Genomic DNA, 18,188 nt, shown 5'->3' on the forward strand with positions numbered 1-18,188 from the left:
AAGCTGTCAAACTACTATAGCAGTCACTATGGGGCCAAGAGGATCTAGGGTGGCACATAAGAGGTGTCCCATACTCAGAGTTGTCATCACTATAGAGCCTGGTTTCTCAACCATGGCACTATGGACATTTTCAGCCAGATAATTCCTTGTGTGGGACTGTCCTGTGCATTGTAGGAGGTTTAGCAGCATCCCTGGCCTCTACTCACTACACACCAGTACCACCCCCTCTCCCAGCTGTGACAACCAAAAATATCTCCAGATATTGTCCAATGTCCCCGGGGGGGGGGTGCAAATTTACTCCCTGATAAGAACCACTGGTGTAGAGTAATGTATATCCTACTTTTGTCACTCACCCAGTGCCCCTTCATTTCTCTCCACTTTACACGGTATCTAAAGCAGCTCTCAAGTAGACCACTGTGAGAGATATTTATGCCTCATGCCTATAACTTAATTTTTAGGCTTCACCATGATATACTTCACATAAACAGGTGATAATTCCTTAATAATAAGGAATGATGAGATTTTAAATACTCCATGTGAGAAAGCTATGAACAGACTAGACATAGGACAAAAATGTTGAAATTACATTCTAGGGTTTAGTTGCTGAAATCAAGACAAGAAGGAATTAAATTTTAAAAAAAATTTTGAAACCTAGGTCTTTAAGTCAAGGACTCAATATCTTTTGAGACAAGGATTTTTTTCTCTGAATTATGCATATGTAATATACACACAATTTCACATTCAACTTCAAGGCCCACACTCACCCACCTAAGCCCATCCAAGGAACCCCTAGGAGACAATGTTAACTACAGTTGACGAGAATTTAAACTGTTTCCAGTTTTTAACTATTATAAATAAATGCTCCATAAAGGTTCTTCCAAATGTTTTTGGCATATATATACATATATATATATATACATATATATATGTATATGTATATATATATACAGAGAGAGACGAACAGACATTTATGTTGAGTATATATCTAGGATGGAATTATTGGATAATAGGATATGTTTAGTTCAGCATTAATAGATATTGGCAATCAGCTTTCAAGAGTGGTTATACTGATTTACACACTCAGCAGCAATGCATGAGAGTTCCAATTGGTCTGTGTGCTTCTCAATGTTGGGTACTGTCAGTCTTTTTCATTTTAGCCATTCTAATGTTTGTGCACTGGTATCTCACTGTGATTTTTTTTTCTTTATTATATCTGTATTCAAGTCACAACATATACATGTAAATACTGAAGTGGAGCACAATACAGAGATTGGAGGGCTCTTCTAGGGGATCTTTGTGTTTCTTTTTTTTTTTAACATCTTTATTGGAGTGTAATTATTTTACAATGGTGTGCTAGTTTCTGCTTTATAACAAAGTGAATCAGCTGTACATACACATATATCCCCATATCTCCTCCCTCTTGCATCTCCCTCCCACCCTCCCTATCCCTCTCCTCTAGGTGGTCACAAAGCCCCAAGCTGATCTCCCTGTGCTATATCTCACTGTGATTTTAAATTTTATTTTCCTAATGACTAATGAGGTTGAACAACTTTTAATATGTTTATGGGCCACTTGGATATTTTCTTTAGTGAAGTGCCTATTTATATTTTTTGCTCATTTTGCCATTGGGATGTTTTCTTTTTTATTTCTAGGGGTTCTTTATATATTGTGAATGTGAGTCTTTTGTGGAACGTGTTTTATAAACATATCTCCTACTCAGTGATTTGCCATTTCATTTTTTTTGAAAGATGTCTTTTAATCAACAGAAATTCTTAACTTTAATAGAGTCTATTTAATCAACCTTTTTCTTTATGGTTAGTGCTTGTAGTATATAATTTAAGCAGTATTGGCCTACTCAAGATCATAAATATATTCTCTGAGGCTTTCTTCTACAAGCTCTATTGTTCTCTCACTTTTAGATCAACAATCCATCTAGAACTGATTTTTGTGAATGGTGTAAAGAATCAACATACATTTTTTATCCTAAGAACATTTATTGAGAAGACTATTCTTTCCTTACTGCTCTATACTGTCACCCTTGTTCTTATGGACTGAATGTATGTGTCCCTCCAAAATACAAGTTGAAGCTCTAACTCCCAATGTGATACTATTTGGAGATGGGGTATTTGAGAGTTAATTAGGGTTATATGAGGTTGTGAGAGTAGAACCCTGGTCTAATGGGATTAGTGCCCTTATAAGAGGAGACACAAGAGAGCTTGCTATCTCTTTCTGCCATGTAAGAACACAGGGAAAAGGCAACCACCTGCAACTCACAGAGAGAGTTCTTACCAGATACCAACCCTGATGACTTTGATCTTGGACTTCCATTCTTCAGAATTGTGAGAAAATAAATTTTGGTTATTTAAGCAACCCAGGCTATGGTATTTTATTATGGAAACGCAAGCTGATTAATACATTTGTCATAAATTATCAATTTAGATTTGTTTCTGGATTCTATTGAAATGGTTTATATGTATATCTTTATGTCATTATCTCATTGTCTTTTTTTAATTCAACAGAAATCATTTATTACTGCTCATGGTTTCTGTGGATCAGATATTTGAGAGTGGTTTGGAGCAATTCTGGCTCAGGACTGCTCATGAGGTTACAATCAAAGGTCTCTGGGGGCTACAGTAATCTGAAGGCTTGACTTCAGGCTGGGGGATCCACTTCTAAGGTGGCTCAGCCACAGGGCTGACAAGTCAGTGCTGGCTACTGGTAGGAGGACTCAGTTCCTGTCTACATGGTCCTCTTCACAGGACTGCTTAAGTTTCCTCATGCTTCCCACAGAGTGAATAATGTGAGAGAATTAAGCAGAAACTGCAATAAGCTTTTACGACAGCCTTAGAAGTTGGTCACACAGACCATCCCTGATTCAATGTAGGAAGACACCAGCAGGAAGCCAGGATAATTGGGGGCCATCCTGGAAGCTGGCTACCATAATTTCATTATCTAAAGTCCAAAACTAGGCAAAAATAAACTATTTTAGGGAGGCATACTGAGGTGTTTAAACTATAGAAGAAAGAAAGGTAATGATTACCATAAAAGTGGTTACCTCTTGGAGGAAAGAAGGTGTGAGTAGACAAGGATCACTATTTGTAAAAGGATACATTTATGTTTTACGCACTTTTCCAAAATGTATATATTTCATAATTGCAAGAAAAGGTTCTTTACAAAAATTAAACCAAAAGAGAACTGACATGAAACAGAAAGTGTTCTTTCCTCTTTTATGTCTCAAATATAGATCAATAGATTCCTAAAGGATAATTTTAAATATGGTCAAAAGAAGAATAACAACAACAGCAACAATTAACACTAATAATATTCATTAATAATTATTCTAGTCTTATAATAAATGTTGAGATCTCTTAGTATAAGTCTTCGAATTTTGCTTTTTTTTTCCTCAAGATAATCTTGGCTACTCTTACCCCTGTGCATCTCCATGTATACTTTAGAAGCAGGTTTTTTTTTTTTTGCGGTATGCGGGCCTCTCACTGTTGTGGTCTCTCCCATTGCGGAGCACAGGCTCCAGACGTGCAGGCTCAGCAGCCATGGCTCACAGGCCCAGCCGCTCCACGGCATGTGGGATCTTCCCGGACCGGGGCACAAACCCGTGTCCCCTGCATCGGCTGGCGGACTCTCAACCACTGCGCCACCAGGGAAGGCCCTAGAAGCAGCTTTTTAATTTCCACAACACTTTATGATGAAATTTTAGCAGAATTGAATTAAATATATAGATCAATTTAGGAAGAATCTGCCTTTTTAGAATATCTAGTCTCCAATCCATAAACATGGTGTGTCCCTTCACTGATTTAGGTTTTCTTTCATTTCTCTCAACAATGTTTATACTTTTCTGTGTAACAATCCTGCACACATTTTGTTAGATTTTTTCCTCTGGGTATTTGATGGTTTGATGCTTTTTTTTTTTTTTTTTTTTTGTGGTACGCGGGCTTCTCACTGCTGTGGCCCCTCCCGCCGCGGAGCACAGGCTCCGGATGCGCAGGCCCAGCGGCCACATCTCACCGGCCCAGCCGCTCCGCGGCACGTGGGATCCTCCTGGACCGGGGCACGAACCCGCGTCCTCTGCATCGGCAGGCGGACTCTCAACCACTGCGCCACCAGGGAAGCCCGGTTTGATGCTTTTTTAAGGTTTCATGTGTGTGTGGCTGGTATATAGAGAAATAATGGATTTGGCGGTACTGACTTGGGGGTTTAGACCCTGATAAATGCACTCATTAATTATAATAGTTTATTTGTTCATTGGTAGGGGAGAGAGGTTCTAAACAAAATAGCATTTCTACCTTTCAAATCTTTTTTTTTGTTTCTTTTTCTTGCCTTATTACATTGTCTATGAGTTCTAGTACAAAATTAAATAGAAGTAGTGACAGTGGTTATCTCTATCTTATTCTTGATCTCAAAAGGAAAGTTTTAAATATTTCACCATTAAGTATGGTGTTTGTTGTAGGTTTTTTGTGGATATTTTTTGTCACATTATGGAAGTTTCATTCTATTCCTATTTTTCCAAGAGTTTTTATTATTAATTGTGTTAAATTTTTATAAAATTGTGTTTCTGAATCTTTTGAGAATATTGTATGAGCTTTATTTTGTTCTGTTAATGTGGTTAATTATATTGACTAATTTTCAAAATTTAAATCAACCTTGCATTCCTAGAAAAAAAATCCAAGTTAGACATGATGCATTATCCTACTGCTTATATCACTGACTTTGGTTTGCTATGATTTTGTTCAGGATTTTTGAATCACTGTTCATGTTAAACAGAAGTTTTCCATTTTAATGTAATCTAATTACATTAAATTATCATTTTTACTTCTAATGCCTTTGTCATGTGATGAGAGCAAGGTCATGCTGGGATCATAAAATGATTTCTATTCTCTAGGAGAGTTTCTCTAAGTTTGTTTTTATTTTTTCCTTAGATGGTAGAATTTAACACTGAAGTTATCTGGATCTAGAATGTTCTTTGTAAAATGATTTAATTATTTAATTCCCTTACTACTCAGGAAATGTAGGACTACTCAGGTTTTCTTATTCTTGTGCCTGTTTTGGTAAATTAAATTCGACATAATGTGACTTCTCTTTTGCAGAAATTCTGGGAATTACTTCCAGTGATCACAACTTATGTATAACATCAAAATGATTAGGTTTAATACCATATGGGTGATACAGTCTTTTTATATACTCATATTTCACCTTTCTAGCACTTTCTCTAAATTTTATTTTTTTAATTAATTTTAAGTGGAGTATAGTTGATTTACAATGTGTGTTAGTTTCTGCTGTACAGCAAGGTGAATCAGTTATACATATACATATATCCACCCTTTTTTAGATTATTTTCCCATATAGGTCATTACAGAGCTTTGAGTAGAGTTTCCTCTACTATACAGTAGGTTCTTACTAGTTACATATATTTCATATGTAGTAGTATGTATATGTCAATCCCAGTCTCCCAACTTATCCCTCCCTCCTCTTTCCCCCTTGGTAACCATAAGTTTGTTTTCTACATCTGTGACTCTTTCAGAGTAAAAATTAACAATCATTGAAAGTTGTCCTAAGTAGCATCAATCTTCCATCAGAATTTCAGCTGCTGTAACTACACACATAGGTAATTGGCTTTAAATATATTCAATCAATTAACAAATACATATTATGACATATTAAAATAAACCCTTTCAAATATTAAATCATCTAGGCATTTCACTATACAAGTCACAAAACCAAGATTTTATAAATGTAGGGAAATTACAGATTACCTTAGTTAAATACATCATTTTTCAGACAAGGAAACTGAGGCTCAGAAAGGCTAAGTGGCTTATCCAAGATTAGACAGCCAATAAATGGCTGAGCTGGCATTAACAATCCAGGTCTCCTGGCTCTTACTCTGGTGGTCTTTCCACCACATCATGCTACCATTCAAACTACACATTCCATTTGGCATTAAGAATGACTGAACATACTGAAATTTGACTTACATCTTTTCAAGACCCCTTGATTGTATAAAGAAAGATAAAACAGGACCCATGTCATAGTAGCTAACATTTTAAGGCTTCATTTTGTGTCTTTTTTATCACTTTGAATTTCAAATGACTATCTCTAGCTTACGTTATGTTTCAGATGCAATTTCTCCCCAACTGTACAAACATAACAGTTCCTGAGTATCTGCATATAGACTTTCTGCTACTCCAGTTTAACTGCCCTTCTACTCCCACCATGCACCTTCCAAATGCTGTTAAATTATTTCATACTTTCCAAAGTCAAAATAGAATAATGTTTTGATTATATATCAAGTACACTGTAAGTTCTTGGTGATCAGGGACGATATATATATTTGTATCATATACATATATATAATTTGTATTTATATTGTATATATTTGTATTATCTCATATAATGTAAAGAACATTCAGTAAATACCTTATTGACTAAAAGACTGACACAGTGTTTTGGATAATCAAGTGGTATGAATATGGGTTAAGGAGACATTGTGCCTAAGTTCAGCTTCCAGCTCGGCCACTTATTACCTGTGTGACCTCAGGCAAGTTGCTTAACTTTTCTGGGTCTCAGTTTCCTCAACTGTAAAACAAGGTTAATAATAGCATCCACACAGAGTCTTTCTGAAAATTAGATGAGATAATCTATTACACAATGCCTGGCCCATAATAAGTGCTCAAAAAATATTAGCTTGATGAGATTATATCAATGTTATTAACTACTCCTCTTCCTGTCATTCACCATAATTCCTCCTGTCCTCATCCTAAGCGGTTTGGAAAGATCTCCAAATCTGAGGGTTCAGTGAACCTCTTCTTTTTATTGAGAAATGTATCTACTACATAAATAGTAAGTCATCCAAATCCCATTAACTCTAGGTAATTTTATTTAATAATCATATTTTAAAAGTTGGACAAATAAATAAATGGCAAAGCAATTTTTATTAAATCCTGTTTTTTCAATGGCTATTTGGAATACAGCATTCATATGCAAGCCCCAAGAATATTGAATAACAGATAAAATAAATAATGATCATAATGCAAACCACATTCTGATTCCCACTTCCCTGCAAGTACAACTCCATGTAAGAATTACAAGAGCCAAAAAGTAACATGCTTATTAACTGTGGGCTACTCAGCTATACACATAGAGCTTAGCAGATCACGTGAATGTTTCCATATTCTCAATTAAGCTAATGGTTCCTTAGAGCCCAGTTCTTATAACCCCTTAAGAATTTCAAGATTTGCCTGAAAAAATATATCACATTTCCATGACTATGACTGAACACAAATTTGGAAAGCTCACTGAAAGCAAACCATCCTGGAAGACAGGAAATGGTCATTGTTTTCCAAGAAAGGCAAGACGCTCCTGCACAAAGGAAATCAAGCTGGTCTTAGACGCTTAATCTCATGTCCCTCCACATAAACCTGTGTGTGCTGTGTGGATGGACCCTGCCTTTCACTTCACACACGGGAACATACTGGGGAATAAGAATAAGGTCACCTACCATTTGAGGTAAGAGACATTTTATTCAAAATTGCCATATAAATGCATCCAGAGAAGTATATTCCCTCCTTTTTTCACATTTCATTTTATTTTAAAGTATTCAGAGATTTTAAAGGGATTCTGGACTTATAACAGGCAAGTTACAAGCATCTGGAAAAACCTGACAAAAGACTCAGATCTAAAATATTGTTTCCTAGATACACAGTGTTTTCTGCAACTGGGCTCAGTGAAACTTTCGCTAGCAAAGTCTTTGCATTTCATCTTTACCTTATGAACAAAAAAAAACTGCACTAATTGTTTTACTGATTTTTTAAAGTCTTGGGAGCAAAATGTTGTTCATGGAGCAAGTCTAAGAGCAGGAGATAAAAAATCCTGGTTCAAGTCCCAGCTGGTTACTTTAACCAGAAGTAGGCAACCCAAGCTTGCCCAACCACTGCAGAGGGTTGATGTCTGCTCAGTGGAACTGGGTGCTACTACACTTGTAAAGCAATAAAGACCAATATGAGGTCTTGGAAAAAAAAAACATGTATTTAAAATTCATTTTGAATGGCTTTGCTTCAATAGTCAAACTTGCGTGGGAGCAGAGCAGGCATAAGTATTCTGATGGAGATTCACTGTTGTACAGCTCTTCCAATCCATGCTGGAAGTCCTTTACTGGTACAACCCTCTCTGAATGAAGTCCCAAAGGATTGAACCCATATTAAAATCTCTAATATGAGAAGAATTACAGCAAGGTTACAATGTAATTAACCTGAGTTATCTTTCAAAACTCTTGCTGATATATATTCTGCCACTTCAGACTATGCTCACGCTGTGGTTTTTTAAATTAGCAAAGAAGGAGGTTTTCATATTCATTCTAACTGAAAGGATAAAGGAATGTTTGTGTAAAAAGAGAATGGGTTGATACTTTCTATTATTTTCTAATATTATTCTTATCATTATATTCTTATAGTTTTTTTAAAAAATGGTGACTCTATATGGCAAAACCTTATTCTGTCCACTGCAAAAAAGTCCGTGATTCTTATTTAAAGATCATGGTGATTCCCTTCATTTGCTTGGAGGGAAAAGAAAAAAGTAAAAGCAGGGCTATTATTCTGTGTTTATAACAAGTCTATTACCATAGTAATGACTGTGATGTCACAAACCCTACACCAAGGGCCAGATTCTGTCTCTGAGCGGGGAAGGGTAGCTTAGCCTTGGAAATCAGATGAAATTGGATGCAAACATGTGCAGCAGAAGCAGGGTCAATGCTTGTGGTAATCACCAAGGCGCAAGAAGTTCCCCTTCTCGGAAGAAAAAGGGTGCAGGAACAGAAAAGCAATCCCCCAGGCCCAGAAATAAGCTACCCCCACAGTTCTGTCTGCAGCTGTGCAAAAGGAGAGTGGAAATCCAAGCAAGTGTGGTATCACCGTGTTCCCAATCACGAGTATTCCACTGGGCCCACTGGCTGCCAAATGTGGATGGGATCCAGTGGTGAGCCTGCCCGAGCACAGAGAACACTCTCTGGAACTAGTGCCTGACCAGATGGAGCCTTCCGGTACCTCGAAGCAGGAGCAACTTGCTTCATGATGGCAAGACTTTAAAACCAAGCTGGGGGGTTACCACTGCTAGGTCATCCTGGTTCACAGAACCACAGATGCTTAGAGTTAGAGAACTCATCAAGTCTCCCCAAAGATGTGGACTTGAAAAAAATAACCTTTTGCAGGAACAAGCTGTATCCCCTGTCACTAAGGAATCTGAAGTAGCAGATTAATAAATACTCTTATTCTGATACAGTCTAGGGAAGTTTCGTATACATACGCTGACAAGGCAACTTTATATTAAAAAGAATATTGGATTAGGAGTCAGAAGACCTTAGTACTAGTCTTGACTCAAGTACTTAGAAGCCACCTGACCTTGAGAAAGCCATTTAACCTATTTGAGCTTCAGTTCTTTATTTAATGATATCTCAAATGCTATTTCCCAGGGTTATTGTAAAGATCAAATTAAATAAAATAATAAAATCTGAATGAGTTTCATAACTGTAAAGGGTTTAATACAAACATAAGGTATTATTAGCATTTTCACATAGCCGGCTCACAGTATAACAGGAATAATTTGAACGCTAATCGTTCTTTTCTTTCCAGGAATCCAGAGCATACATACAATTCTCTTCTTCCCTATCCCGAGAAGTAGACACTTGCATGATACAGTCAACTCTGAATTATTCAGGGGTTGATTACCAAGGGGCCTTTTGTTCCTAGCCATCATATGATTTATTAGTTTCCCTCAGAAATGCCCCATTAACCTATATACAGCTAGACCATTGACAGAGTGTCCCTCAACTGGATTACCTTAAATAACAACTCTGGTCAAAGTTTTAGCAAAAGGAAAAATTGAAATGATTAACTAGTTGGGAGTTTTTGGATAATTTGTGGACTTTACACTTATCTATGGATAAGTACTCACATCACTGTCACAGAGGCTATGGTCATGGTCAGACAGACTGAGACTAATCCAAACAAGATCCTAGCACTTTCCCAGTGAACAACAAAGTAGCCTGTACTATCTTCTGCATGTGCAACAGGAATTTGAATATCAGTCATTCATTCATTTGTTCAACAAACACTGGTGGTGTACCTATTATGTGCCAGAGCTCACCACATACCCTCAAAACCCCACTATTTTCCTGCCCTGTCACTGTCCCTTCCTCACGATATTACACAGAGCACCTTGACAAATCTCATAGCCTGACTCTTAGAAACTCTATTCACCTTCCCGGTATCATGAGACTTTTGCCAATCTTACCCTAGTGCCAGGGTCAGCAAGCTATTGTCCCTAAGCCAAACCCTGCCTGCTGCCTTTATTGTAAATAAAGATTTATTAGAACACAGCCATGTCCATTTGTTTATGTGCTATCTATGGCTGCTTTTCTGCTACCACCGCAGAGTTCAGTAGTTGTGACGGAGACGGTAGAGCTCCAAAGCCTAAAATACTATCCGACCTTTTACAGAAAAAGTTTACTGACCCCTGCACTAGATAACATAACTAAATCAAAATTCATCTCTCTTGTAAGTTTCTGCTTAGAGAATAACAGAGTAAGCTCCTTGAAAGCAGAGAACCTTTGTGTATCTTTTTCTTGTCATATAGAACCCTGGAGTAGGATCGAGTCAAGGTTTAGAGAAGATACAGAAAATTAAACATGTCCTTCCCTACATTCTGTTTTCAACAGATGAGTGCCTTGGAGTTCCATGGAAGACAGCATAAAACCACTGGTGTTCAGTTACTCTGGCTTCTAAATCCTCAGAGTTCCTACATCTAAGACTTCCAAGGCTTAATTTTTGGCCTCTATCCTTTGCATATTTATTTCTTGATCTGATGTGGAATTAGAGTTAAATAGGAGCTGTGTGCTTGAATTCCACGTGGCTGGCTCAGCAGGAAACTCCAGGGCAGGTTTTTTGGCATGCCAAACTCATGTTAGCCTCAGCTATGCTAATTTCTAGAGCTGTTTGCTTTGCTCAAATAAATCTTAGAGGGGAATTTGCATTTGGATACACACTTTTTTTTTGCACAAATTATGTGCATGATAACTCTGGGGCAGAATAAGGACTGAAAAAAAAAAAAAAAGAACAAGAGGCATGGTGTTTACTGAATGGTTTTCATGTGGCAAGCACTATGCTGGTGCTTTACCTACATTTTCTCATCTCATGGCCACAACTATCCCATAAGGTGAAACTGTGATCCCCATTTTACAGATGTGGAAATCATATAACTTGTCTACACTCACAGAGCTGGTAAATGACAAAGCCTGGATTTGAACACAATCTGTCTGAATGTGAAGACTGTGTTCTTTTCACTTAGTCACGCTGTTTTATTGATACCCTCATCATCATCACCACTCACCTAAGCCCCTGGACATACTTTCAAACAATGAACCCTACATTTAACAAAATTAGTCACCCTTCTCTCCAGTTGTCCTATGCAAAATATGTGTTTGACCTTTAGGAGATAAATTTGGGTCCCTCTGCACCATAAAACAATCAACCAAAGGAGAACAGTGGCATTAGAAAGACAAACTTTGTATGTTACACAAATTATGTTAGTATTTAGTAGACAAGCACGATTACAAGTGATTTTGATAGGTAAATAGATTTTAATGACATATCTGAGGACCTCAGTATGAAAGGACACTTTTGCTGCTAAAATGTCACAGGCCAAGCAAAAGAATGTGCCCATACCATGAAGAAAAATGTTAGTAACACTTAGAAGATGGTACCAATATATCTATAATATAAGCCAAGGAATTTATATCTACAAATATCTTCATTATTTATGGAAACATAACCAAACACCTATCTTCCTTAAAAAAAAATACAAGCATTAGCTTTAGTGAGTTATGATAAGTACTGCTATTAAAACTCAGTATTTATCATTGTTCAATTCAACATACAGAAAAATAACCAGCGTAGCAATTAAGCATTCTAGCATAATTCTGACATTTTACAGCAAGCCAGATACAATATTACTGAACTTCTTTCTCTGTGTGGAGCATAACTGTAACCTAGCTTACAATAAGATTTTAAGACTGGCTTAATACAACAACATCATGCCCAGCCCATTGCCGTCTAGCTTAATACACCGCCATCTAATTTTCTGGAAATATAAAAGAACTGATTACATTTTCATGCAAATGAAATTCAGATTTCCATTTTTTTTTAAGCTCTCAAAGAGCTTTGCACAAATTAAAAGGAACTCTGTATGAGATGGGTAACCTAGGTTGTTTCTTAAGTGGATTTATAAGAAGGCACGCTGGGGAACAAGCCTGCCACACACACTTTACAAATTGCCCCTTCCTTCGCAAAACCCACAGAGGAGACATGGTCCTCACTGCACCACCACCCAGCTCAACCATGGTTCCTTTTTTTCTTGCTAATCAGGCAGTATATATCTTATTTTTTTAATTAGTTCATGCTTTTTTTATTTTAAACAGATGATTTCAGAGAAGGAAAATAATTTTTTTATAGCCAGGGGTAGGAAAAATTTATTGTCAATTGAAAGTTGACAGCCTAACTAGTAGTAGATTGGCCTAATAAAACAATACTACTTTAAATAATACACGCACTAACATTTCTTAGCTGCAAAGTCCCTAAAACAGTCTTTTCCAAAATTAACTTAAGCATTTAATAATTACCATAGGACGGTTAAAACAATTTTCTATCAATCATTATCACTGGAAACCCCAGTATTGACTTACCTGCCGGTGGCTTTATGAAAGGTGGAGGAATTAAAGGTACAATAATGGGCACATTGCCATGATCCTTTGACCCTGCAGGTGAGTCACTGAGTCCATTCCCTGTGGCAAGCCCTGAATAGCCTGTGCTTATATTGTATGGTGAAATAACACTGTCCTCAGGTAATTTTGGTTTTGGCAAAGAATTTTCTGTAAAAGAAGAAAATCACATTCAATATGACGAAAGGGCTTACAACCACATTTTCTCAAGTAAAATGGCTATGGAATAAAAATTTTGTCTTGCAAATCTTTAAACACTTTACCAGAACTCCACAGACCATCCTGGACCTTTTCAGTCGTGTTACCATAAATTTCCAAAGGGCTCCTTTATAATTTGCTCCACTATGATAGCTAACATCTCAACTGTACTGTGGTGATGAATTTTAGCACTGTAAAAGCCCACAGAAAATTGAGAGGCAACTAACCCTTTCCATGTACGAAGTGACATACAGCAGACATCGCTCTCTGTCTACCAGGGGAGAAGCTTAAAAAGTGCCCCTGTAGGGCTTCCCTGGTGGCGCAGTGATTGAGAGTCCGCCTGCCGATGCAGGGGACACGGGATCGTGCCCTGGTCCGGGAGGATACCACATGCCGCGGAGTGGCTACGCCCGTGGGCCATGGCCGCTGACCCTGCGTGTCCGGAGCCTGTGCTCCGCAACGGGAGAGGCCACAACAGTGAGAGGCCCGCGTACCGCAAAAAAAAAAAAAAAAAAAAAAAAAAGTGCCCCTGTAGCACTGTAACTAGGTCCCACTGTACTGTAAACTTCAGTGATAATATAATCAAAAGAACCAATGAAGGGAAGAGATATGGGAACATATGTATATGTATAACTGATTCACTTTGTTATAAAGCAGAAACTAACACACCATTGTAAAGCAATTATACTCCAATAAAGATGTAAAAAAAAAAGAAGAAAAGAAAAAAAAAGAACCAATGAGAAAGAAGCTGATGATTAGGAAAGAACTGTTGTTTCACAGGGTAGACCCATTAACCCATTAATACCCATTAAAAATTAACAAAAATGATCATAAAGAAAACTTATAATGATATGAACCTTGTGAATTTTATCCTTGCATGTGAATCATTAAAAACAACAACAGGGGCTTCCCTGGTGGCACAGTGGTTGGGAGTCTGCCTGCCGATGCGGGGGACGCGGGTTCGTGCCCGGGTCCGGGAGGATCCCACATGCCGCGGAGCGGCTGGGCCCGTGGGCCATGGCTGCTGGGCCTGCGCGTCCGGAGCCTGTGCTCCGTGATGGGAGAGGCCACAGCAGTGAGAGGCCCGCGTCCCGCAAAAAAAAAAAAAAAGAAAAGAAAAGAAAAAAAGAAAAACAACAACACTCAACTATAGAAAACAACTTGTTCCCTCCAATAGCATATCCTGGCACTCTCTCCATGTTCCCCAGAGACAAAGATTATTACCTAGACCAAGTGTTAAACGAGCTATTAGTTTACAGAATATAAATTCGACTTGCATTTTTCGTTTACAGTGAAATTGATGATACTATCTCTGTAACATGATGTGTACAATTTCATACCAAGCTTAACATAAAATTTGTCACATATGTTCAATTCCACATGCCTGCAGGACAGCTCATTTACATTTCATTGCTTGGCATATAAGAAGGAAAAGCACTATCTTAGAGACTGGAAATAAAATGCATGAACAGGTAGTTTATGCCGATAGATATTGAATGTAATGAAAATACTGATCAAATTGCCAATTATATCACACAATTAGTTTTAGTCACACTTTGTTAAAGTTCCCCAAATGGATCGCTTCTTCACATAATCCTTTTCTTTGACAAACAAACACTCAATCCAGATTTAGGTTCATAAATTCAGTGTGCAGATCAACACCCACCAATGATTCTAGGCTTCATGAAATATCAGGCACTGCTACCCACCAGCAGATTCAGTGTTATTTCAGCTCCATTAACCTTCTAATTTCTACTCTTTGTCTGGGCTTTGATGATCATTCTTATGGAATTATATAGGACCCAACCTTCTACTACTCTCTTACTCTTCTTCTTAACCTATCCAAGGCTGTGTGGATGAGGCAAGGGTGAAAACAGAAAACAGAAAACAGAAATAGGGCCTTCCTTTAGAATTCCCACCCAAAAGCGGGGGAGGAGAAATTATCAAACTAACCATGATTGTCTCTTACAGTCTGAAAATGTAAACCTAACATTTCACTTAACAGAAAGCACCAGTCCTTAACAATTGATATATCGAAGGGTTCAGGAAACTAGAAATTAGCAAACACTGTCCCTTCCTATCAATTTGTGGGCAGGACCATAGCGCTTAGCTAGCCCTTGTCTAGCTAACTCTCCCATTGCTGGATGGAGATTAAGCTGTGCCTATTTTTGTTTTATGTTGTGCTCTTACATTCTGCAGAATTCTGCTTACGGGGATGTCCATTTAAATCAACCATTGGCATCATGAACAAAACGAGTCCCAGAGCAACTCAATTCCGGCAGGTTGAGATAGCCAATCCTTGTTTGCATGAAGGAAAGGACATTGAATATCATTACCTTTGAGAACAGAAATGTGCTGCCGGCTCTCTCCATCTGTAGGATAGTTTCTGAATTCAATATCTTCACCATCTTTCAATTCAACCTTATCGTAGCCATACCAGCCAAGAAGTTCATTCATGGTGTTTTCTGCAAAATTCTGAAAGAGAAGCATAGGCTACTTATGTATATAATCAATAACTATTTGAAAAGAACACATAAATCGAATTCTGTTTCCACTACCCATTTTCTGCCAGCCCCGCCCTACCTCCCTTAGAGTCACGTTTATTTTTCAAATCACGTTCAAAAACTGTCATGCGTTTAAATCTCAGGATGACGCATCCAATTATGACAGGCCTTCAGACATTTGCAATTTAAAGATAACAAGAGAAAAGGTATTTGTCAGTTTTGCTTAAGAATAGGAAGTCATATTTTGGCATATCCTTCTGCAAAGTCTATATCTTTCACAAATACAAAAATATTGAAAGGTAATAGCACAAAAACAGCTAAGAAGAAATTTTGAAACTGAAAACAATCGACCATTTTGTGGCTCAGATTAATTTAAACTAGAATTGCTTTCTAATTTAGGTGTTGTTTCTTAACATGACTCTTACCTCAGATAAAGCAAAACCTCAGCAAAGAAATAATTTCTCAACTGTCAACCACTACCATCCAGAAAACTGAATAGTCTACAAGGGTTTCCCTTTTGTAACAGTATTCTTTAAACATTGAAGCATAATTTCCTTTACGAATTCCACTAGTGACAGATTCTTTCCCCATGAAATCAAAGGTCACTGTGATTGTCTTCTGACAAGTAACATAAAAGTACCAAATAACTTTAAGGTTACTAGCCAGCTCAGATTTTGGATAATGTATGAAAACACTTTATGAACTATAAATCAATATACAATCAGCCCTCCATATCTGCAGGTTCTGCATCTGCAGATTCAAGCAACCGCAGTTGGAAAATATTTGGAAAAAAATTCCAGAAAGCTCGAAAAAGCAAAACTTGACTTTGTCATGCAGGCAACTATTTACACAGCATTTGTATTGTATTTACAACTATTTACCTGGCATTTACATTATATTAAGCATTATAAGTAATCTAGAGATGATTTAAAGTATACGGTAGGATGTGTGTAGGTTACATGAAAATACTACACCATTTTATATAAGGGACTTAAGCACTGCGGATGTAGGGATTGTGGCGTGGGTGTGGGGTGTCCTGGAACCAATCCCTTGTGGATCTGGAGGGACAACTCTATAAAATATAAGGCATTATTATTGTTGTTATTATAGATATCAAGCTGTGGAAATAATGGGTAAATAATAGTTGGACAGAGTTAAAGCTTCTACTACCAGGTGACTATTTTTAATGAGCTTAACAGCTGCTATATCTTAATGCTTGTGTGTGCCTTAAGGCATCTCTATCTGAGAAAGAGAGAGTAGAGAAGTGGTTACCCGGGGCTGGGGGCAGCGGAAACGAGGAGATTGGTCAAAGGGTATAGTATAGCATGCTGTACAGTATGGTGATTATAGCTAATAACACTATCATGTACTTGAATGTTGCTGAGATAGTTGATCCTACATCTTTTCACTGCAAAAAAGAAATGGTAACTATACGACAGGATAGAGGTGGTAGCTAATGCTACAGGTAGTAGTCATTTTACAATATATAAATGTATCAAATCAATACATTGTACACCTTAAACTTGCACAATGTTTTGTGTCAATTATACCTCTTCTCAATAAAGCTGGAAAAATTTTAATAAAAAGAAGGATCCTATACTACAGAGTAAGATAATAAATGTTTGTTGAATTAATTTTTTTAAGGCATCTTTATCAGGCAAGGCAAGCTGAGCCTCTTAGACTGAGCTAGAAAAACTATATATTCTAACCTTCTCTGTGGCTCAAAGAACCTTTTCTCATTCTCCCTAGAAGTTGTCATTTCTGAATTACACTGGGATGTATAATTTATACCTGAAACAAGCACCCAGGCTAAACCAGCATGTGCACAGCCTCAACGTGTAAGTTCCATGTTCTCTTGAACTTCACTTTAGATTTCAGCAGGGGTTGCATAAAAAAAAGAAAGGAGGGACTTCCCTTGTGGTCCAGTGGGTAAGACTCTGCGCTCCCAATGCAGGAGGCCCGGGTTCGATCCCTGGCCAGGGAACTAGATCCTGCCTGCGTACTGCAACTTAGAAGTCCACATGCCGCAACTAAAAGATCCCACATGCCGCAAGGAAGATCCTGCATGCCGCAACTAAGACTCGGTGCAGCCAAAATAAATAAATTAAATAAATAATAAATAAGTAAAAAGAAATATTTAAAAAAAGGAAGGATATTACACTACATAAAAACAAACCTGGCATTTCAAACCACCCACAGGATGCTAGATTTTTTTTTTTTTTTTTTTGCTTTAGTACCCACTTGAGCTCAGAGTTCCAAATGGGTCAATCTGTGATAGTATAATGCACAAGCAAGTTTTAAAAATCTAGCCAGATTGATTCTTACCATCCACAAGGCCAACAGCCAGCCATATCAAGCTTTACGGAGGCATTTATTCTATCTGATGGCTGGTCATGTCCACATTAAATAGACATTCTTTTCATGAATGCACGAAGATGATATGATCGATATGTATAATAAGCTCAGCAGCTTCTGGAATACCACTGAGGAGGATTCTGCTAAATGCTGCACTACTCAATCAAAAGAGATTGCTTTAATGAGGTGTCAGTCTCCCTCCCCTAACACCCAATTTCTTTCACTGAGCTGAGTGCCTGGACTGGAGAACGACAGCCCCTAAGCACACAAACCAAGGTCCTCCATCAGGGGTCTGGCAGCAGAAATCTCCGAGGATAAGGATTACATCTTGCATCAAAAAAACAATTCCCAAC

At 37.7% G+C, this 18,188-nt stretch overlaps 1 protein-coding gene across 4 annotated transcripts in view; it reads right to left on the reverse strand.

Moving 5' to 3' along the window:
* The window catches only part of SOBP (sine oculis binding protein homolog), a 161,096-nt gene that overhangs the window by 131,556 nt on the left and 11,352 nt on the right, over positions 1-18,188 (reverse strand). For all 4 annotated transcript variants that reach the window (XM_032651664.1, XM_032651665.1, XM_032651661.1 and 1 more), the window contains exons 2-3: positions 15,313-15,451; positions 12,743-12,928 (exon numbers count right to left, since the gene is read on the reverse strand). In XM_032651664.1, the coding sequence (XP_032507555.1) occupies positions 12,743-12,928; positions 15,313-15,451 (325 nt within the window). The remainder of the gene's footprint in view (positions 1-12,742; positions 12,929-15,312; positions 15,452-18,188) is intronic.

Source organism: Phocoena sinus, chromosome 12 (assembly GCF_008692025.1).
Source record: "Phocoena sinus isolate mPhoSin1 chromosome 12, mPhoSin1.pri, whole genome shotgun sequence".
Taxonomy (NCBI): domain Eukaryota; kingdom Metazoa; phylum Chordata; class Mammalia; order Artiodactyla; family Phocoenidae; genus Phocoena; species Phocoena sinus.